Source organism: Phyllopteryx taeniolatus, chromosome 20 (assembly GCF_024500385.1).
Source record: "Phyllopteryx taeniolatus isolate TA_2022b chromosome 20, UOR_Ptae_1.2, whole genome shotgun sequence".
In the NCBI taxonomy this organism is placed as follows: Eukaryota; Metazoa; Chordata; class Actinopteri; order Syngnathiformes; family Syngnathidae; genus Phyllopteryx; species Phyllopteryx taeniolatus.
This window is the reverse complement of record NC_084521.1, coordinates 17,032,620-17,055,705: the sequence shown is the minus strand read 5'-3', so window position 1 is coordinate 17,055,705 and position 23,086 is coordinate 17,032,620. Positions and strand designations below refer to the sequence as shown.

Genomic DNA, 23,086 nt, shown 5'->3' with positions numbered 1-23,086 from the left:
AGCGTGTGTGTGCGTGTGTGCACGAAATGCTAGCATCCCGACATCCCGAGGTCGCATGAAGGACACCCAGGAAGAGCAAGACCGCCACCAGGACCAGGTCGGTCCCGCAACGAGAGGCACTGAGCAGCCCCCCCCCCCCCCCCCCCCCCCCCCATTTAGACCCATGGCGGGCTACTTGCTCGTTCTGCTTAGAACGGTGGAAGCAAAAATCCAAACGGTAATCTCATGCAGTGTTGTGGTATGCCAAAAATCCCAGTTCGGTTCATACTTGCTTGTGTTTGGTTGACATTCCGCACGGTAAAACAAACAAAACGTGACCTCACGGAGAAAGCGTCACAGATTTCATGACATTTGCAAGCATACGTCAGCATCTTAAAGCTCTTCTTTTTAGGAAAGTGCAACATGTTTTGATGTTTTGGACAATTTTGTGCTTGCTTCAATCTGTTCATTCGTCACTGTAAATTGAAGTTGACTGTAAAACTGAAAACAAAAGCGAAATATCGAATATCGACGCACCGAAATAGTCAACCGAGCCACATACGGTCGTGGAGCAGTGGAACGTACGTAGCTTGATGCTAACGTATCATGTCAAGCGCCATAGACCGGAGATGAGCACAGATCTTGTGGTCATTCGAAACATTGCAACTTGGAGCAGCAACGCATACAAGCGGCAAGAATACCCGCAGGCAGCTAACCTTTCGGCAATGTGGGAAAAACCATTCCGACTGGAGGTCAGGGTTGGTTCGGAGACTCGGCACTTCCGCTGTTACCGGAGCTCGGGCGACATCTCGGAGGCAATGAGGCAGAACACCGGTTTAGGGAAATCGGGGCGACTTTAACGACAATGTTGCAAAAGGGAAGGATTTTTGGCGGGGCTTGTTTAAGATTGCTTCTTCTGCATCAGAACCAAGTGCTGGTCCAGGATGGCGTCTCGGACCAGCTGCGTGCGTGCGTGCGTGCGTGTGTGTTTTGACAGAACAGGAAGTTAGCGGCTGAGTGAAGAAGAATGAAGTCGGTTTATGTTGAAGTTTATCTTTGATGAGAGCTCAGGATAGGACAGGTCTGAGCGTGAAACACGCACACACACGCATGTCGGTGTGCGCGTGTGATCTTCACCCACCTGAAGGCGCCGGGAGGTCACGTGGTCCGGTAGCAGGAAACTGCTGAATAAACATGTCATCTTCTGAACTCACCTGCGTATACTGCGCACGTGCTTAAGCGGCAGACGGTGTCGTGTCACATGATGGATGCCGTGTCTGCGGCGCTCGCCGACCCGCATCGGGAATGCGAGCTACGCGGCTAGCTTCACGCTACCCACGCGGTCACGTGGCAGCGGAGCTCCACCCGCTACCACTTTTGCTCCAGCGTTTAGTTTGTTCAAAATGTTTCCTTCCGCCAAAGCCGAATGAAGCGTTCTCCGTCGACACCGTCAGCCGACCGACCTTTGATGGTTTCCCGCTTGCCAGGGATCGCATCTCGGATTGGCCGGCCTTCTTAAAAGGTCAAATATTACTCGGGGTCAATGGAAGCGGCACGTCAATTTCCGGCGGGCACGTAAACGCATCGTGACAAAATGCCAAACGTGTCGCAAATCCAAACCGAGTCGACGCAGAAGAAACCCGGCGCTCGGCCGGTCCAAACTTTTGATGCCATTTGTACGGCGGCCCAAACGTCGCAACGCAACGACGGTCGCCGTGCGACTGTTTCGCTCGAGCGGGACTCGCGTCGGCCGCGGACCCACAGGCTCGGCTTCATCTTTCGTGAGGAAAAAGCAACAGCAACAAAAGAGAGAGAGAGAGAGAGAGCGAGCTTATCCTCATGAATAGAACGAAACACCGCCACTCTGCCCAGATCGGGCGTCAGCGTGGGCGACGGATTCGCATTTGGGCCTCACGGTCCCGAGGCGGCCGCGGGGTTCAAATCCGGCCTCGTCCGTGCGGCGTTCGCCCGCGTGGCTTCTCTCGGTGCACTCGGCTTTCCTCCCGCATCCCCAAAACACGCGCGCTAGCTTCATTGAAGACTCGAAATGGTTGTTTGTCTATATGTGCCCTGCGATCGGCTGGCGACCGGTTCGGGGCGGAACCGCAGTTAGCTGGGATAGACTGTGTAGAAAATGGACGGACGGGCTCAAGAAACCCATTTCCAAACCTTCAACAATTGATATCCTCGTCGTGATTTGGATTCATAAAGTTGAGGGGAGAAATTGCACTCGTTTTAATGAGCAACGTTTGAAAGGGTCAAAGGGAAAGCAAGCAATTTCACTTCGGGGTTGTCGTCAACCATCAACACGCCGACTCGAAGAGGACCGAGGTGGGAGGAGCTTATCAATGCGGTGCAAATCGGTGTGTAGAAAGAAGTCCTGCGATAAAACGTGATGCGAAAGTTCGCTTCGAGTCCGGCGTCAACATGGCATTCGGCGAAGCTCCATGTTGGATTGCCCTCTTTTAGGACTTCAACAATTTGGGCCCGATTTTGTCCCTTCCCGAACAGGGATGACAAACACGGCTTGGAGGACGGTCCTATAAGACGATCCTGCGGTCTGAGGCGTGTACAGAGTCGCCGGGGGGTTTCCCGACGGGTCGGGGTCGACAATCTTAAACATTAAACGCGTTCAATAGTTCAATAGAAAATCTTTGTGTGTGGGGAATCGTGAGGGGAGACGGAATGTAGCCAATCACGAAGCGACCAGACTGACGGACCAGAAAGCGGCTGGAAATGAAACAAAAACAACCTGTTTTCTTTGCATAGGTGGCTTCACCAGGCTAGGGTGATTGAAGACTCTAAACCGCCCGTAGGTGCGAACGTGAGTTTGTTTGCCCTGCGATCGGCTGCGATCGGCTGGCGACCGGTTCGGGGCGTGCCCCGCCTCCCGCCCGAGGATAGCAGGGAGGCGGGACCCACGTGAGGAGAAGACTATTTTCCAGAGCAAGTCTGTGTTTTTTCCTCTTTGGTTTTGTTGCATCATGTTTGATAGCGCAACAAGTCCGTCTTGGAGGATGGGATTTGAGATCAGCGGTGCAGCTGAATCTTTATCTTTCTTGAGATTATCGGAGCACGCCCGATAGCGGCAAAGCCGGATTTTTTCAATCTTCGTGAACGGTCCGGCCGTGCTCGCTTCTCTTGTGACGCTGAAACGGATCGCCATTAGGTTTGGCGCGAGCAAAATCTCGGCGTCGTCAGGCCGATTTCAAGAAGGTTCGCGTTGCGGGGACAGAAATACGACGACATGAAAGGCCGCGAAGAGGTTTTGATGTTTGGCGCGAAGACGAAGAGGTGAGCAGGTGGCCGCCACGTTGAGGAGCGCTCCTGATGAAAGGCGGCGACTCGAGTGCGGTCGCCGGCTTTTGTCGCGAGAGGACCCTAACCCGCCGGGCGAAGCGGCTTCCCGAGAGACAACAGCTGAGCTCCACCGCCGCCGTGGCGTCGCTTCACCGCTAAAACAAACGAGGGGCTTTCTTCGTTTGCCCGAAATTGTTCTCCCCTTTACGAGCATTCCCCCCACCAAATCCCTTCTTAACATCAATTGAACATCAGCTGCACATGTAACATTTCGCATGGCACACTTTCCTGACGTCTGTTGCCAACAATGTATTATGACCCTCAGTGGCAGGGCAATCACGTTGCAACGAGACGATGACGTGACGACACGTTGGCAGTGCGGCCATCGAGGCCCTCTCATGGAGCTTGGCACAAGCGGACGCCGACCTTTTACGGCCGGCAGGTGGCAGCAGCTTGCTCGTTGGCCAGGAAAGCTGATTCTGATAGGATCTGATTCAGATTGGGATCGGCTTCATTTCTGTGCAGCAAATTCAAGCTGCGGTTTGTGTATTTGCCCGTTAGGTGGCAGTGCTGCATCATTATGACGCTGCTGCAGGCGAGACGCGCGCACATTCATTTGTTCATTCGGACGACTGGTTAGTACATCTGGCGCACAGTTTTGAGGACGGGGGTTCAAATCCCCGGCCCCGCCTGTGTGGAGCTCGCACGTTCTCCCCGCGCCCGCGTGGCTTTTCTCCGGGCACTCCGCTTTCCTCCCGCATCCCAAAAACATGCGCGCTCGGTCGATTGAAGACTCGAACGTGAGTGCGAGTGGTTGTTTGTTTGTGTGTGCTCTGCGATTGGCTGGCGACCGGTTCAGGGTTTTCCCCGCCTCTCACCCGAAGATGGCTGGGATGGGCTCCAGCACGCCCGCCACCCGCGTGAGGAGAAGCGGTACGGAAAATGGATGCATGGATGGATGGATGGATTCATTTGCTCCTTTCGTCTGAAGCAAGAGTCCGACCCAGAACTTTTACAGACCCCCCCCCCCCCACCTCCCCTACCCTCTCTCTCTCTCTCTCTCTCTCTCTCTCTTCCCGCCTTCCAAGCGGACATGCGACTTTGATTGTTTGTGAAGCGCTAGAAAGGGATGACAAGAACCAAACAGGACAGGACAGGTGTCATGAGCAAGGTCAACTCCGGGGTCACGGGACGTAACTTGGGGCTCTGCAAATTAAGTTACAAAAAACAAAACAAATCACCTTGTATCATTTCGAAAGGGTTAACGACCCACCGATAAAACAAACAGTCACTTAACCAATGGCGGAGCTTTGGGCCAATGAAAATGTCCCATGAAGCGACAAGCTTGCGTGTGCGCCGCATTTGGAGCTTTTCTCGTGTTGGGTTGTGCACGTGAGGCAAGGGTTCACAACTGTTCAAAAAAGAAAGACTTGCTAGTTAGGTTTCATTGGTGACCTTATTATTTGATTAGGATTAGGATTGAGGCTCCTGCACGCCCGCGACCCACGCGAGGAGACGCAGTACACAACACACCTATTATGAGGAGCTCCTCGGAAGAAGTTTGAGAAGTTCTCACAGGACACGATGGGACTGCGCGCTCGCGTGTACGTGCGCGCGCCCAGCCTGGCGTCCGGCAGGGGGCGCCGACGAGCAGCCGCGAGTGAGGACGTGAAAGGAGACTTTGTGCAACGCACAAGAATTGACAAAAGACAAATCAAATCATACATCAATAAACGGCGAAACACAAGGAAAATAAAATCTGACCATCAGAGGAGGAGGAGGTTCGCTTTCTTCATACGAACAAGTTGATCACCGGCATCAGAATCAACCCCCTCTGGTGTGACGTCACGCGGCTCGCCCCCTCTCCCCGCAGGAAAAGCAAGACGCGAGAGGGCTCGTGCATGTGAGAGCGTGAGCGCGCGCGCGTGCGTGACAAAGAGGCGGACGAGAGAAGACGCGAGCGAGCCAGAAAAGCGAGAAGAGGGCCAAAGAAGAAAAAAGAAAGAAGGAGAGAAAACTTGATCGCTTCTTTGGACGAAAGACGCCCGCCCGCCCGCCCGCCCGACCTTCAACTACACAACAAGAAATAAGAACACCCAAAGCAAAGAAGAAGGAGAAGAAGAAGGAGAAGAAGACGATGGACGCTTCAACTTTGTTGCTCTTCTGCTGTCTGCACATGACAGCCGCCCTCAGAGGTGAGCGCACAACTGCAACAACACAAACTACACGAACACGAACACGGACCTGGACCTGGACCTGGACCTGGACTGGCCTGCGTGCCTGCGTGCGTGCGTGTCGGCATCCAAGTTTCCATGTGGAAAATGTACTCCCTTCGTTTCCTGCCCTCCTTTTCCTCTTCCCACTTTCGGCTCCTCGCTTCTTTCCATCTCGTGTGTTGTTCATGTTTGCGACTTCGTGCTCATTTTTGGCTTTGATCTTATCTGCACCTTTTTGGGTTGGGTTGGGTTCATTTATGCGTCATGTTCGTATTCGTGTGCTGTTCATGTTTGTGTCTTGCGTTCAGATTTTCGGGTGATTTGTGCTTGTTTTCGGATCGAAAACAATGTCGCGTGTAAATGTCGCTGTGTGTTGTGTGTCGTGGGGGATGTCCATGAATTGGAATGTTCTGATCGATGACAGGCTGCAAAGTGTGGCTCATGCCAACCCGGCTGCGAACTCCTTCCCATGCCAACGAATGCAGCGCCGTGAAAAAGCATCGCCCCCCCCCCCCCATTCTCAACTTCGGATATTGTTGCGTCGTTTCCCCGCGTTCCTGTTCCACATCATCAACCGAATGTAAATGTCGGACAAATAGAACCCAAGTGAACTTAAAATGCTGCTTTCCTTTTTTGGGCCCCCTAAACCTAAGAACTGCGTCGGCCATCCTCAGCAGCAACAACTGAAACGTTCGCATTTCCGTCCTTGTGGAATTGTCGGAATTGAGCAAAAATGGAGGACGGTCGCGCCGCTGCATTTCGAGCGCATTTTTGCTTCGGTGAAGCCATTGAGAAGTTGACTTGCCGGTGTGTTCTGGATCGTTATCCTGCCGCAGAATCCGAGTGCGCTTCGGCTCGAGGTCACGAACTGACGGCTGAACGTTCTCCTTCAGGATTTTCTGCGAACGGACAAAATTTGCGGTTCCGTCCATCGCGGCGAGTTGTCCAGGTCCCGAAGGCGCGAAGCAGCCCGACACCGTCACGCGACCACTAGCGTGTTTACGCCAGACGTAACGAGACGCACGCCTTCCAAAAAGCTCGACCTTCATCTCGTCAGTCCAGAGAATGTTCTCCCACAAGTCTTGGGAATCATTCCGATGTTTTGTGTTTCTCCACGAGTAGGACCGGCCTTTACGTTCTTTTTGGTCAGCAGCGCTTTTGGCCTTGCAACTCTGCCATGGAGGCCATTTTGCCCATGCAGTCTCTTCCTTCTCGTTGCGTCCTGAACACTGACCTGAACTGAGGCAAGGGAGGCCTGCGGTCCTTTGAGTTCTCTTGGGGTAATCTTTGTTGGCCCACCACTCCTGGGAAGGTTCACCGCTGTTCCATGTTTTCTCCATGTAAGGGTAATGGCTCTCCCTATGGTTCGCTGGAATCCTAAAGCTTTGGAAATGGTTTTTGGAACCCTTTCCAGACTGATAGATGCCAATGACTTTCTTTCTTGACTGTTCTGGAATTTGTTTGGATCATGTCATTTTGTTGCAGCTGTTGGACATCTTTTGTCCAAATGGATTTTGTCTCGGTTGAACAGGTCTGAAGGCAGTCACGCTTGGGTGTGATCACTAAAAAGGAGGGATGGCCGAGCGGTCCAAGGCGCTGCAGTCTCTATGGAGGCGGGGGTTCCAATCCCGCCCCTGACAGTGTCTAGTGTATAAAGACAATATGTCCATTCTGTCCTTTTTTGGGCGGCACGGTGGCCGACCGGTTAGAGCGTCAGCCTCACAGTTGTGAGGACCCGGGTTCGATCCCCGGCCCCGCCTGCGTGGCTTTTCTCCCGGCGCTCCGCTTTCCTCCCGCATCCCCAAAAACATGCGTGCTAGGTTCATTGAAGACTCGAAATTGCCCGTAGGTGCGACCGGTTGTTTGTTTGTATGTGCCCTGCGATCGGCTGGCGACCGGTTCAGGGCGTACCCCGCCTCCTGCCCGATGACAGCCGGGATAGGCTGCGGCACGCCCGCCACCCGCCTGAGGAGAAGCGGCTCACAAAATGGACGGATGGATGTGCGCTTGTTGTTGTGTGTTGTGATATTCATCAGTTTCCCATCTCATGTAAATGAGCCACTGCCGACCCCGCCCATCTATACGGCTTTCGTTACCATGACGACCAGGTCGGGAGTTTCCACAGGTTTCTCTTATTCCGGCGATGACTTTCCCCCGGTAGCGGCGGAACGTCATCACCAACCGCCAAATTCTCATTTGTCACTCGGAACTGTGCATGTGACGCATGGCGCCACACACAAAACACTCGCGTTTTGCCAGCGTTTCAACAACTTCACCGAGCAATCAAGATGTTTGTGAGGCTTATCAGAAGCGAATGCACTTAGCTAATGCTAACGTGCGCATCCGACAAAACTCAACGCAGCTCCGCTTTGCTTTTGGCTCGGACAAGATAGTGGTTCACGTAGCGTTGCGCGGCCGCGGCTTGGCCGATGTGAGATGCTGGCATCCTCGTGCGGCGGGCGTGGGCGGGATGACGCAAATGAGCCAAAGGTGATCGAACAGTGGGCCAAATTGAAAAGGGCTCGACACGGTTGCCCAAATCGTCGCGGAACTCGACACGGACTTGATGGCCGGCCACAACACGACTATGCTTTACACGATCAGGATTTTGGGAGCCGATCAGCCAGTTAAAAAAAGCAAAACAAAAAAAACAATAACCGATTGTAAACTGGAGCAATGTCAATTTAAATGACTTGTTTATTTACTGTTTATACTGACTCTCTTCAGCAAGATGATTCTCTCTTCAGGTGATGTCTTCTAATCAGTCACGTCAAACCAACATGACAGAAATGACTTACTGTCATTAAATGACTTTCTTGTCATAAAATTACCTCACGTGATTCGAGAGAACGCCGGCGTGTTTACGTACAACCGCTAGCGCTAGGCTACATAACGTTCTGTTGCCTGCTTGCGAGCCGTATCGTATTAAAAGTTCACCAAAAATACCTCAAGCAGTCTTTGAATTAAAGTCCCGCCGAGCACCGGTGACCACCGGCGCATGTTTTTCCCCAACGACGTCATTGATCGGATCGGCGAATGAGGACATTAAAGCCGATCGGCATAAAACGCTAATTATCGGCCGATACCGATAAGGCCGATCAGATCGGTGTAAAGTCTAAACACAACACGTGATTTGGGTAACATTTTACGCTGTACAATATACAAATAGTTACAAACTATTTATGTTATCCATCCATCTTCCGTAACCCTGGCGTGCCGGCGCCTCTCCCGGGCGAGAGGCGGGGTATGCCCCGAACTGGTCGCCAGCCAGTCGCAGGGCACACAAAAACAAACAACCATTCGCACCTACGGGCAATTGAGAGTCTCCAATGAATGCATGTTTTTGGGATGCGGGAGGAAAAGCCGCGCAGGCGCGGGGAGAACATGCAAACTCCGCACAGGCGGCGGCGGATTTGAACCCGAGACCTCAGGACCGCGGGGCACATGTGCTAACCAGTTCATATTGTTTTCATTGTCATCATTATTATTTTGAAACAATCAAAAGTTCCTACATTGAGCACAACACAAGGCGTGACATGCAAGATGGCTTCTTTGTGTGGTACAATTGGACAAACTGTCGAGTTTGCTCACACACACACACTTATAGACACACACTCATACACACATGCTCCCGAGCGACCTGATGTGTCCAGGTTCAGGCGGTCGCTGAGTCAGGACTTTACCTTTTTTCCTTGAGTGCGCGTATTTATGTGTGTGTGTGTTCTGGTTGCAGTCAGGTCAGCTTTTTGTTTTGTCTCATCAGGATTTTAATGAAGCCAATCGCGTGTGTGTGTGTGTGTGTGTGTGTGTGTGATTTTGAAAACCCCATTTTGACTCGTTAGCTCGGGTTGGGTTCGGTAAGGTTATTCCCAGCACCCTCGATGTGCCGGCATCTTTTGGACTTTGCGGTTTTCTTGCTGTGCGTGCACGCGGAATGCGCCGATGATGACTTGGATCTCCTAGCTTAACGTCGCTAGAGGCACGCAGCTCCAAAGGGGCGTGTCCCACCTACCTGTTGCTCATGTGTTGGAATTCCCTCCTCCAGTCCGGTAAACTGTATATTGCCCGATATGGCGAGTTGGCCATTTTGTTGGAATCCCACGTATCCCACGATGCATCTTGAGAAGTAGTCAACAACGATGGTGACTGGAAGAGGCGTGCTCAAAAAGCATTTTTCATTTGACTGATGATTTAACTGCGTCGCCCACTGTTATCCAGCCTCTTTGTCACGCACAGATGTCGCCCTCAAAGCCCGGCGGCCACGTTACGTTCTGTGGCCGGTGAAAGCAAATCATTTGCATGAACTGTAAGGAATAATGTTGAGATATCGCAGGCATTTTCTTCTGTTTGCTACCAAACACCTTTTGACAATCGTTGCAAAAACACTTTTGATGAAACTAGTACGTTATCCATCAACTTGTTGCGTACAGCGGAACCTTGATAAAATGGAGCCCGATATCTGGATATATATATTGGATAAAACGGACCGTCGGGACCGAACAATGTGTTTCCGAAAAAAAAGTTTCCGTTTTGCCGTTGACAAAGTCTGTTAGTTCCAGAATTGGCCACTGTTGTTTCCTGACGCTGTGGCGCAATGCCGCTTGAGAATGCGACCCACGTATTTCCGGGTCACAGATATATAACATGACGAGATCCAACCATGCGGCCATGTTGAATGTGGCACATTTCCAGGCCATGGACATGACATGGCAGCCATGGTGATGATGCTTCTATCTGTCTATTGTGCACAGAGCGGCGTGCAGAGAGAGAGAGAGCGACATGGCGGCGGTTTTGAATCTGAGGAACACAAAACAAGTCTCAGGAGTCTGGGAGATGCTATTTTTGGCACAGTAACAGTTTTTTGTGACGAGCTGTATGTCCACGGTGTCGGATTTGGGACTAGGCAGCACACTAATTCCTCGCAGCTCATGAAAGTGACCTCGATTCGCCAATGATATTCGTCCATCAAGCGCACCGGCATGCTAAGTTTGAATAACATTTCAAACTTTCAAACATTTTCAAGCTTCTTTTTATTTACAATAACTTTGTACTGTTTTGGGTGTTTTAGGCCCAAAAAGTATAAAACAAAAATTTTATAATGTACAATAATATGGGTGCATATATAAAAAATAAGCGCTTCATTGTAACGGGCACTCGGCTGTATCGGATGACAGCCCCCCCGCCCCCCCCCCCCATTAGTCGGCTCTTTTGAAGTTCCACTGCATTTGTGATTTTATGATGAGGCGATGATGCATTTTCTGGTTTCACTGTCATAATGGTCCTCTGAGGAAAACCGTGCCAACAATGTGGCCCGCGACAAAAATGAGTTTGACGCCCCTGATGTAGTCGCTTGTGTTTGCAAGCATTCTTGTAGGAAAACTTCGCAAAGGGTCATCGGCGATGCGGTGATGAGCGAGCGTGGAACGATTGCCGATTGTCCCGGCAGGCCAAATCGCAAAATGTGTCACGTGACCTCCTCCGACCGCTGCTGCGTATCCATGGTGACGAGATGGAAGCAAATAATTTCTTTGACATGAGATTACGAAAACAGTTAGCATGTCTTCGAAATATTATGTGTGTGTGTGTGTGTGTGTGTCTGTGAGTCCTGTGCGAGTTTTTTAATCCCCGTTCTGAGATGTCAGTGTGATTAGTGTTGTGGCTCAAATCCCAGATCATATTCAAAGGATTATTGTTTGAAGAGTTTGTGTGTAAGTGTGTGTGTGTCTGTGAGACAGAACTAATGAGATGTGGATTAGTGTGCTTGTGTGTTTTGTCAGTATAATCTGCCTGTTGTGTGTTCAGCAGGTTTGATGATTCGTTTACTTGTCCGTACTTCAGAATTTGATCTCACACACACACACACACACACACACACACCATCTGTCTGTGTCAGTGTGGAACGAAAGACAAACATATATCAAATATAAGATAAATATATTTCCAAGATATCATCAGAATGATGCTAATTATTGGAAAATGCCGCCAGCTAACACACACACGAGCTCCTTAAGCAGTCGCGCACACACTGCACACGTGCATGCAGGGTTAGACGTTTCAATGTAACCGATATTATGCGTCTGAGATGATCATCTTCATCCTCGTTTGTGGATTTGTATCTTTTGAAGTGCGTTGCCTAGATGCACGCGCACACAATGCTGAGGTGCTTTATCGGAAGTTCTCTGAGTGCCCCTCAGGTCTGACTTGCAGCAAGTTTGCATTAGTGGAACACCATGAGGGAGCTCCAGGCGACACACACGCGCACATCCACACAAACCCCCTTGCACACACGCCTGCGCTTCAGAGGGAGAGTCATGCAAAGGTTGCTGTGTGCGTCCTGTGGGTGAAGACCTTTTGGTTGACTGTCAACATGAATGTTGTCCCTCTCAGAGGTGACCTTCTACTTCTTCATGGTGAGACCTGGGGACGAGGAAGAAGAGGCGAAAGATGAGGAGGAAGAGGTACCTGATTGCGCTCCATTTTCACAACTTTCAACAAATCCAAATCGCCTTTTTGTTTTTCTTTTGGACGCTTTCGACTGTAACAAGCAAGTCCAAATTCAGTGTACTACCACGTTGTGCCACAACATAGCGGGCACCACTGAGCTCTACTAGATGTTTAAGCAGCACAATTAACAGAGGCCGAAACTGCAGCTCCAGTAATAGTTCTTGTTCTCACGTAATTGGGAGGATTGTTGATTGCTCCATCCGTGTCCAAGGAGCTCTCGTTTGAAGCTTTAGAATTATCGTACCATCTACGCTACGCTAGCTTCCGTGAGCTCCATTATATGTTAGCATTAGGCTACAAAATGCCATAGTTTGGTTGAACATTTTGCCGTTTAAATAGCCAACGTGTCATTGTTTTGTGTGCCAGCTTTCCAGTAGACTTCAAGTGGGCGTGACCAATAAACACGTTGAAGCAAGCACGTTTGACCTCTTTTTTGGACAACTCCTGAGAAAACGAATACTTTCAAAGGGGTCTTTTAATAAGTTGGGGTATAAAACGACCCCAAAAAGGGTTGTTTCTTTGTAATTCTTTCATCGCGTCTGTATTCTTCCGAGTGACGGGCGGCCTCGGAACGGAACAGCCGCAATTTACGGGGCGCCCCCGTAAACGAGGGGGAAGATTTCCTTTTCGCGACCAACCGACTTGACTCGCCGCAACCCTTCTTTTATTTCATCTTCTTCCAGTTTTGAGAGGGAGCAAATCAAGATTAAGGATGAAAAGAATTGCAGCTTTTCTCTTTCCATTCCTCATCTGCCCTCTTATCTTTAATCTGACATTTTTTTGCCTTTATCATATCTCCTAATCCCTCCGCACTCTGCGCGTGTATACGTTCTACAGGATTATTACATTTGGAATTAAAAGTGATCCTTCTCATGGCTGCGTGTGTGCGCGCGTGTGCGCGCGCGTGTGTCGTAACTGTGGCAACGTGGCTCCGTGACGCTAAGACGCGACATGTCGGTTAAAATGAGAAGACGTTCGACAAGAGGACAAACGTGAGCGATCCGTAGAAAACCTTTTCCCAGTAGACTTTGAAATCCAACAACGGAACCCGAGCGGAACCTGAAACCAGTTCGTAACCAGTTTGGAACTTGACCGGAAGGACTTTTAAGAAAGAGCAAAACATAGGCGGTTATGTTGCAAATCTATAATAAGTGACATCATTATGACAAGCTAACTGGACGGTGTGCGTGGCACGTTTTGAGGAGAATGAACCGCACATTTGCGCTGTCATTGTTGTGCAACAAAAGCTGTTCTGTTGTACACGAGCGTGTGTAGGCCAACCTGCATTCATTTTCAAATCCGATCAATCTTACGTTGTGCTAATAAAATCACTTGCCACTGAAAAAAGTGCCAATAATGCGCATCGTTTGCATCTTTCTGTCCTTGGTTTTGGGTTGTGTAACATGGTGTTTTGTTGTGTTGTGTTGTTACCTTCCATTGTGTTGTGTTGGGTTGAAATGTGTTGCGTTATGTTATATTGTGTTGCGTTTGTTGTTGTGTTGCATTGCATTGTGTTGTGCTACAACCCCAATTCCAACAAAGTCGGGACGTTGTGTTAAACATAAATCAAAACAGAATACAATGATTTGCAAATCATGTTCCACCTACCTTGAATTGAATACACTACAAAGACTACAAAGATATTTCATGTTCAAACTGATCAACTTGATTGTTTTGAGCAAATAATCTTGAACTTAGAATTGTATGGCTGCAACCGGTTCCAAAAAAGCCGGGACAGGCTCATGTTTACCACTGTGTTACGTCACCTTTTCTTTGAACAGCATTCAACAAACTGAGGACGCTAATCGTTGAAGCTTTGTAGGTGCAATTCTTTCCCATTCTTGCTCGACGTACAGCTTCGGCCGTTGTCGTATTTTACGCTTCATAATGCGCCACACATTTTCAATGGGAGACAGGATGTGGTTTGGCATTGTCTTGCTGAAATAAGCAGGGGCGTCCGTGAAAAAGACGTCGCTTGGATGGCAGCATATGTTTCTCCAAAACCTGTACGTACCTTTCAGCATTAATGGTGCCTTCACAGATGTGTAAGTTACCCATGTCATTGGCACTAACACAGCCCCATACCATCACAGATGCTGACTTTTGAACTTTGCGTCCATAACAGTCCGGATGGTTCTTTTCCTCTTTGGCCCGGAGGACACGATGTCCACAATTTCCAAAACAATTTACTGACATTGGTTTTCTGAAGTGTTCCTGAGCCCACATGATGAAATCCCAAAATTCCTTGCAGTTGCACGTTGTGGAACATTGTCCTTAAACTGTTGGACCATTTTCTCACGCACTTGTTCACAAAGAGGGGAACCTCGGCCCATCTTTGCTTGTGAATGACTGAGCAGTTCAGGGAAGCTCCTTTTCTACCCAATCATGGCACCCGCCTGTTCCCGATGAGCCGGTTCACCTGTGGGATGTTCCAAACAGGTGTTTGATGAGCATTCCTCAACTTTCGCAGTCTGTCTTTTTTGCCACCTCTGCCAGCTTTTTTTGGAACATAAAATTCAAAATTAATGATAATTTGCTAAAAACAATCAAGTTGATCAGTTTGAACATTTAATATCTTTGTAGTCTTTGTAGTGTATTCAATGAAATATAGGTTGAACATGATTTGCAAATGATTGTATTCTGTTTTGATTTGTTTAACACAACGTCCCAACTTCGTTGGAATAGGGCTTGTACATTGTATTATGTTGGATTGTGTTGATTTACATTGCGTTATGCTGTGTTGCATTGTGTTGTGTTACATTGCATTCTGTTGATTTATTTACATTATTTTTGATTACATCTATTTGTCAAAATCTTTTAATCTCTCTTAAAATAAATCTTCCAATATATATATTTGTTCGAGTAGTGATGAGAGTGTTTGAGTAGTCTTTATGAGAGCAAGACTTGTGCTGCATATGAGAGTGTTTGAGTGTTGTTTATGAGAGCCTTTCAGTAGTTTGTGTGTGTGTGTGAAAGCATTTGAATGGTAAGTGTGAGAGCTAATCCCGAATAATGTCAATAACGGCCCCTCGCGGTCGTCTGTGGTCACACTAACGTGAGTGTGTGTCGGTGCGGACGCGTTGCGGAATGTTGCGCTCGATTCAACTTTTTGTCCAACTTGTCCCAGCGGCGGTGTCGCATACGGACATGTTGTGTCCTGCGCGTTTACTTGCACACCGAAGCCCCTGACTGCCCCCCCACTGAACACACACACACACAAACGCACACCCGCATCCTCTTTCTCGCCAGGAGCGCTTCCGGCCCCAAGGGAAGAGGAGGGAAAGATAATCGGTGTGTATGTTACAGGCTAATTATTGCACATTAGCATATTATTGTGATGGCGTCACAGAGATGCCTCAAGTGCAACACACACAAGCGCCGCTTTGACTGCTGCATTATTCATATTTGGCCTGAGGCAAGTTAGCTGGCTCTGCTAAAGCTGTTGGCAGCCAGTTTCTCTTGCTCCACACGCACTCAATAGTTTATAGAATAAATGCAGCCCTCATGCTTTCAAACAGGAGACCGCATGCGTCAGTGCACGCGTGTTGGGTTAGTCATACAAGGTGAAGTCGGAAATAAGACTTTCTTTTTGTTCAGCTCAAGATGCTCGAGTCACGCTCTCCCTCGACACCTCCTTATCTCCTTCTCTACGCCCTTATCACCTTCTATGCCTCCTTGTCAATTATTTATTTATGTATTTAAAACATCGGCCAAACCGGATGCCTTGCTTTAAGGAGCTATACATGACCAATGGCCGCCATCTTGATGGAATTTTCATCCATCCATCCATTTTGGAGCCTCTTCTCCTCACAAGGGTCGCAGGAGTGCTGGAGCCTATCCCAGCTATCATCGGGCAGGAGGCGGCTGGTTGGCAGCCAATCGCAGGGCACATAGAAACAAACAACCATTCGCACTCGAATTCACACCTACGGGCAATTGAGAGTCTTCAATCAGCCTAGCATGCATGTTTTTGGGATGTGGGAGGAAAGCGGAGCGCCCGGAGGAAACCCACGCGGGCACGGGGAGAACATGCAAACTGCGCACAGGCGGGGCCGGGGATTGAACCCGGGTCCTCAGAACTGGGAGGCAGACGCTCTAACCGGTCGGTCACCGTGCCACCTGATGGAATTACATTTTTTTTAAAACCCCACGGAATTAGCGCTTCGAAGGCCTCTAAAATCCAAACAAATTCTTGGGGAAAAAAACATTTGAACTATTCTACTACTCTTCCTAACCCTTCTATTTGCTCTATCTACCCTCATTTTTTTGTGTATAATGCGCACCCCCCAACGTTGACCTCAAAATTCTGGAAAATGTGTAATGCATGATTTTGTCTGTATTTTGTTTTTTCCAAAGAATTATCCTGAAGCTAAGCACTTTATTTAAACACCTAATACCTCCTTTTTATCGACTTGCTCTTATTTTGGAATTCACAGCCCTACTTTTATTTAGTAAATGAGAAATTCATTGTTCATGTTCATCTGTTTGATTACCCTGGCATAATTTGTAAGATGGGTACAATTCTTTAAAAGAAAACACGAAGGGCCAGGCGAAACCCATTTAATGGGAACTGTCAAGCATTTCACAAAAGCATTATGATTAAAGAAAACATAATCAGAAAGAAAGTAATGATGATGTTGATGTTCAGTCATCGGTCCTATTTAAAAATATAAATAAATAAATACATTCACAAATTCTGCAAGAGTATGTAAATATATGAGTACAACTGTACATACAGTATATGGAATCATACGTACCCTGTCATATTGGAATGAAAGTGTAGGCTACACCTTTTTGATAACCTCTAGGTGGCGGTGGCATATTGGAATGAAAGTGGACAGCCTTTTTATAACCTCAAGATGGCTGCATACATTTATACAATGTGAAGGTTTTTTCCATTTCCCCCAACACCTATGTATAATGCGCACTCTTGACTTTTGACAATTTTTTTGGGGGGGGGGGGGAAGTGCATTATACACGAGCAATTACGGTAATCGAGTTTTAGTGCAAGTGACACGTTTGAATTTGGAGAACCCATCGGACTTTTGACCCCTACAAGCTTTTTGGCCGATATTTTGAACTGAAACAATCAGGGAAAGGCTTCAGGAGATATGTTGACAAGTAATCAAGTTATATTTATATCGTTTTACTCTCATTTGAAGGCGATTTTTTTTTTTATTTACCCGATTCTCGATAGGTGCTATCACACAAAAGGTCATTGTGTTCCCACACGAAAAAACACATTTCTCTGGAACTAATGATCGGATTTTCCAAATGCTTGCTGCGTCGTACTCAGGTTGAAGTGGCTGTTTTGACCACACTCAGCATTTTGGGGGGGATCTTGTCACGTTGGAAAATCGAGTGTTTCGGGAGAATATCGCCGCACGCACGTCTCTTCTCTCTTCTGATGAAGCGGAAACAGTTCACGTTTGTTTTGACCTTTTTATCTTGACTTTGGAGTTTTCAATTATTGTCCAGAATCGTACCCGAGCACTTTGTTTGACTTACTTATCGTATTATTTGATTAATATGGACTTTAAATGGCAGCACGGTGGAGGACTGGTTTGAGCATCTGCCTCACAGTTCTGAGGACCGGGGTTCGATCCCCGGCCCCCCCTGTGCACAGTTTGCATGTTCCCACCGTGCCCCCGTGGGTTTTCTCCGGGCACTCCGGTTTCCTCCCACATCCCAAAAACGACTGGTTGTTTGTTGGGATGTGCCCTGCGATTGGCTGGCAACCAGTTGAGGGTGTGCCCCGCCTCCTGCCCGATGACAGCTGGTACAAACTCCCTTGTGGGGATAAGCGGCTCAGATGATGAATGGATGCACTTTAAATGTGCCAGTTTGAACTAAGAAGCAAATGGAAATCATTTTCTTTACATTGAACGTTAAATGAGACTTTTTGAGACCAGTTGTTGATGTCAAACAAATAAATAGGTGTTTTGCCAAAATCATAGACGACAGTATCATCTTGGACAAGGAACACCCTGACAGCAATTTGGGAGGACGTTTCTGGACATTGAGAACAGTACTGTACTTAATACTAATCCCTGTGGCGCCCCCAAGTAGCTGGGACAGAGAATGGACTCCACCCATTCACACGCCATTGTTTTTCATCTTGGTAGGATGTAAACTACAACATGTTTCAAAAATGTGCAATTTCCTCGTGGCAAACCTTTGGAGGTCGCGGAAGGCAGCGCCAACGGTGCGGCCTTCGTCCGGGGCTGCTTTGATTTCTTTCTACGAGATGGCACTGAGCGTTTCATCCTTGCACACAAAAAGACACAATCTGTTGTTTTATTGGGGCCATTTTCTTGTCGGCCCCCCCAGTGTGTGTGCGCGTGTATTTGTGTGTCACCAGTTAAATGCCACCACTGCTGTCTGTCATTGTGTGTGTCCACTGTCATCTCCAATCTCACACACACACACACAAACGCACGCAGTGAGGCACCGCAGGGCCTGCCGCGAGCTGCCGTGTTATTGTGGCGGCCTGTCCTGTCTCGTCCAATCATTTCGCAGGGTTTACTTTAGCACAACATGCTAACGGATAACTGTGAGGCTAATAACAAACGCACACATTGTCTGACACCAGATAATACACATTAGACAAGCCTGGTTTCACACTGCTAATTAGTGTGTGTGTGTGTGAGATGGACAAACAAAGACAGGAAGGAAAAGTCAGCTTCCTGAAATGTTGACGCACAAACTCTTCCTGCCTCCTTTTTACCTTCTCTCTCCTCCCTCGCTTTGTGTGTGTGTGTGTGTGTGTCAGACATTGTGTATTGATTGTCAGGTGTGATTCCATCCACTCGTGTGTATATATATATATATCAATACACCACAGTTATCTTGTTTGTGTTACCTTTTGATGTGTTCACATTGGTTTCCATAGCAACGCAAGCATCCAAGTTGACCACCTGCGCGCGCGCACACACACACACACACACACACACAAATCAACAAAACAACATGATCATTAGGGGCGTGGCATTCAACGGTTGCCGTGGAGGCACGTGGTTTTCGGGAAGTGAAGGATGATGGGAAAGTCAGAACAGGTCCTAAGAATCATTGATGACCGTTGATCTTACGTCAGTGGTAAAAACTTATTGATCAGCTGAATTGCACATGAGGAAATATCACACACACACACACACACACACACACACAGTGTGTGTCCTGAGGGTGTGTTTCTGTTCACTGTCATTATTCTGACAACATACGTGTTGCAACATGGAATGGTATGTGACATGGCCGTGCGTGCGCGTGTGTCGAAGGGACAATGGGGGCTCGGTCTCGATTTCATTTCCTGTCGACTAACAGGCTGCTCTGAAGACGAAACTGCACCCGGCGAGGACAATGAAAGACGTAGTGGAGACATTTCAAGACACAATGAGGGCATTGAAAGACCTCGAAGATATTTGGAACCTTGTCGGTTTATCGTGACATTATTCCCCGATGCGTTGTCACTGCCTTATTTGCATACCTGTTGTTGACAGTGTTGGATAGCAACTAATTCCATGCAATGAGATGATGTAACGAGCTGCGGGTCGCGACGGAAACAACGAGGTCCCGGAGACGAGCGGCCGAAGTGAGTTTCCTCCGCGGGGTCTCCGGGCTCTCCCTTAGAGAGAGAGGGCGAGAAGCTCGGTCATCCGGGAGGAGCTCAGAGGAGAGCCGCTGCTCCTTCGCATCGAGAGGAGCCGGATGAGGTGGCCGGTGAGGCGTTCCGGGCACGTCCCACCGGGAGGAGACCCCGGGGACGACCCGGGACACGCCGGAGAGACTACGTCCTTCGGCCGGCCCGGGAACGCCTCGGGATCCCCCCGGAAGAGATGGATGAAGTGGCTGGGGAAAGGGAAGTCTGGGCGTCCCTGCTGAAGCTACCGCCCCCGCCCCCGCGACCCGACCTCGGATAAGCGGTAGAAGATGGATGGATGCATGGAGATGATGTAATTTAATGAGAAAACGTTATTGGGAGAAAATTGCCAATTGCATTTTTGCCAAATTGCAATTCCAAATGGAAGTTTCCATGAATTAAAGCTTTGGTTACATTTGAAATGTCGCCACAAAAGCTCCGATTGAATTGGATTGCTCCTTTTTTCCCCTAACCCTAACCCTTCTGAAGCCGACGCTTTTGATTGGCCCTCTCTGGCGATGTGCCACTCTCTCTGCCTTCGTCTCAAACATGACCTACTTTTCCGAATATGACCTCGAGTTATTAGTTTGTCTGAGATTTTGAAAAGGTTAGAGTCCTAGTTCCACTTTTGAGCGCATAAAAGAAGAACATTGACCTTTGAACACTTTCCACTTTATAGTTTTGGACTTTGGATTGAATTTTATCGAACGCATGTTCGTCATGCGGTCAACATGCTATGTTTTCCACGTGCTATAGACCTTTAATGCAACAAGCACATTTTTGTACAATTAGATTGGATCGTGTTTATTATCTGTGCAAAGAACAACTATGTATATGTGGTTCATTCCAAAAGAAGGATCTGTGCTTTTCATCCACATTTTCCGAGGAAACGTCCAAGGATGCTGTTGATGCAAGACATCCAATGTCACTTTGAGTTAGTCCTTGAAGTAGTGACACAACGGTTCCATTTTCAAGAGGGCAACTTGGAACCGGAACCGCGCCCGCTTCCAAAGTCATCTTCCCAACACCGCCACTTTCACCTGCTCGTCCGACTCTCTGCGCCATTTTCACATTTGTCGTCGTATGAGTGCGGCCGCACGACCGGACACTTTATGTTGTTGAATGACCGTGTGTACCGACGGTATGCGTTTATGTCCTAAATGCAGTTTTTGTCGTACTCGAGCGGCTCCGACTGTTTTCAGCATACAGCGCTCGGACGACGACAAAGGCCATTTGGATTTTGACATTTCAAACCACACCGAAGACGTTCGGCGACACGGTCCGTTAAGGGCCGGACGATTCATCGCATTTTCATCCCCATTTCAATTTTGGCTTCTCACAATCCTAAAAACATTCTCATCATGAAACATGCGACGTGCAGCTGCGGCGGGCGTGTGACGTGTCCCATTCCAAAACATTGAAAAGGTCGAGGAAAAAACGCAGGACAACTTCAGCGGTCCCGAGACTTTTGGCTTCGAGTTGTCGAAGCGAGTTTGTCACGAGTTTGCCGTCGCGTCTGCGGCCCAAGGCCACACGACCGATCGGAATCGGTTGCCGTTCGGGCTTGAAGTGCGCTTCCGTCGGGTGAGAAAGGAGCTAAAGTGCCCGAAAAGTGCCAGCTCATTTAGCAGTCCCCGCTTTGCGAGGCGGAAGCTCCCACATGTGCCAATGGCGCCGGCCGAGTACTTTGTCGTCCGCAAACTGCGGCAAACGCACAACTTTGGAGACAAAAGGTTCTTGAGAACTTTGCTTTTGTGCCATTTTGCGGGAGTGCATGGAGATTGATTGGCTGCTATTTTTACCAGTATTATTTTGTGACAGATTTATTTCGGGTTATTCTTTTAAGTTATATTTAAAGTTGAGTTTTGGTCGCTCACTCAAAACTCATTTGGAAATCAGTGAATCAATCAATCATTTTCAGGACATTTTTGTGAGAAGTGAGAAGAAATTTGTCAGCCAATTGTAGCTTGCTCAGTGTTGGCCTGAGCATTTGTGTGTGTGTGTGTGTGTGTTTTTCAGCGTGTCTGCTCGGACAAGGTCCGGACTGCAATCTGGTCCAGTCCAAAGACGACGACTTGGACTGGGAGCAAGGACCGCCGCCTCAGGACGAAGCGTCCGGCGCCGACGCCTGGATGCCAGCAGGTACGGCGTGGTGTCTGGTGTCCCTCAGGGAACCTTGTGGAACCTCTGAACCTTTTCAAATTGTCATGTGACGTCGGAAAGCCATTCGAGCATTTATTCCACGTGCAGCGGAACCTCGGTTTACGAATGACCCGCTTTACGTACAATTCGGGTTCCGTCCAATGTTTTCGTAGCAAAATGACCTCTCGTGACTTCACTTCTTGGTACGGACGAACAGAAGGCTCTGTTGTGCTTCTACTCGCGCCGGGTGACGATCATTTACAAACCGATTCTGCTCCGCTTGTGGCCGAAGTTCCGCCTCTGCATCCTCGATCATCCGATCGATCGCATGTCGAATTAAGCTTTGTGATTAACGTCGTTAAAAATGTTTTGATTGAATTGTAGTCATTGTTGTCTTTAACGAAGACAACCGACGGGTAATGTCGGCGTCATCGCGTCACTATAGCTCCCCACGCATGGATTCGCTCGGGGGAACAACAAAGCATTTCAACTCGAGGCGCAGCGCCGCAATGGTAAACGGCAATTTGGACGCTCCCTCGCATTCCAAATGCGGCGTCAAAAGGCTTTTACGGATAAAGCACGCACGCACACGCGGTGTGTGTGTCGAGTCCGTCGCGGAACCCCAGCGACTGCCAGGTTTAGAACCGCTGCTCGAGTGGAACGTGTTCCAAGTCAGGCAAAAAAGTGTTCAGTACTAACCGAGTGTGCAGATGTCAACTGGTGCACATTTTGTTGTCTTACAAGCAACGGAGCTATTCTACTCGGGAATATTGCTTCAGTCAGAAAAGGTGCGCAACTCAGCGCCCATTCTGCCCATGTGCCCACTTTGGGTGGAGTCGCCCTAAAATCAGGCCCTTCCCCCTCACGCTGCATCTGGCCTGCGCTTATTCTTATTCTTATTCTTAAAGACTTCAGCGGGTTTCCTCTCGCGCGCTCCACAGGCTGTCGAAAGTCCATCGCCCCGGGAAGGTGAAACATCCTATTGCACGTTTTGCTCGGCTCGGCTCGCGCGCTCCGAGCGGCCAACTCGCCGCGCCGACGGACGCCCGGCCCGTGGCGTGGCCTGACCGCTCGACGGCCGTGCCGTGTCCCCGTTCCTATCGAGCCGGCGGCCGGCGGCCGGCGGAACGTCGACGTGTCCAGCCGTGTTAATGAATTGATTTTCATTCTAACGTGCTGCACGGCGGCTCGGGAGCTTGTCCGAAGGCGCCGCTTCCAGCACCCGCACTCGTCTTGATGACACGAAGGTGTGTCAGAGTCGGAATCGTTTAGTCCATATTGGATGCTCGGGTGGTTCCTGGGCAACAGC

At 49.0% G+C, this 23,086-nt stretch overlaps 1 protein-coding gene across 3 annotated transcripts in view; it reads left to right on the top strand.

Annotated features, from left to right (window-relative positions):
* The first annotated feature begins 5,209 nt into the window (after positions 1–5,209).
* The window catches only part of LOC133469898 (receptor-type tyrosine-protein phosphatase mu-like), a 70,349-nt gene continuing 52,472 nt past the window's right edge, over positions 5,210–23,086 (top strand). For 2 of the 3 annotated variants that reach the window (XM_061757489.1, XM_061757488.1), the window contains exons 1-2: positions 5,210–5,474; positions 21,655–21,777. In XM_061757489.1, coding sequence (XP_061613473.1) covers positions 5,417–5,474; positions 21,655–21,777 — 181 coding nt within the window. In that variant the 5' untranslated portion in view covers positions 5,210–5,416. The remainder of the gene's footprint in view (positions 5,475–21,654; positions 21,778–23,086) is intronic. The other variant, XM_061757491.1, reaches the window with a different exon arrangement.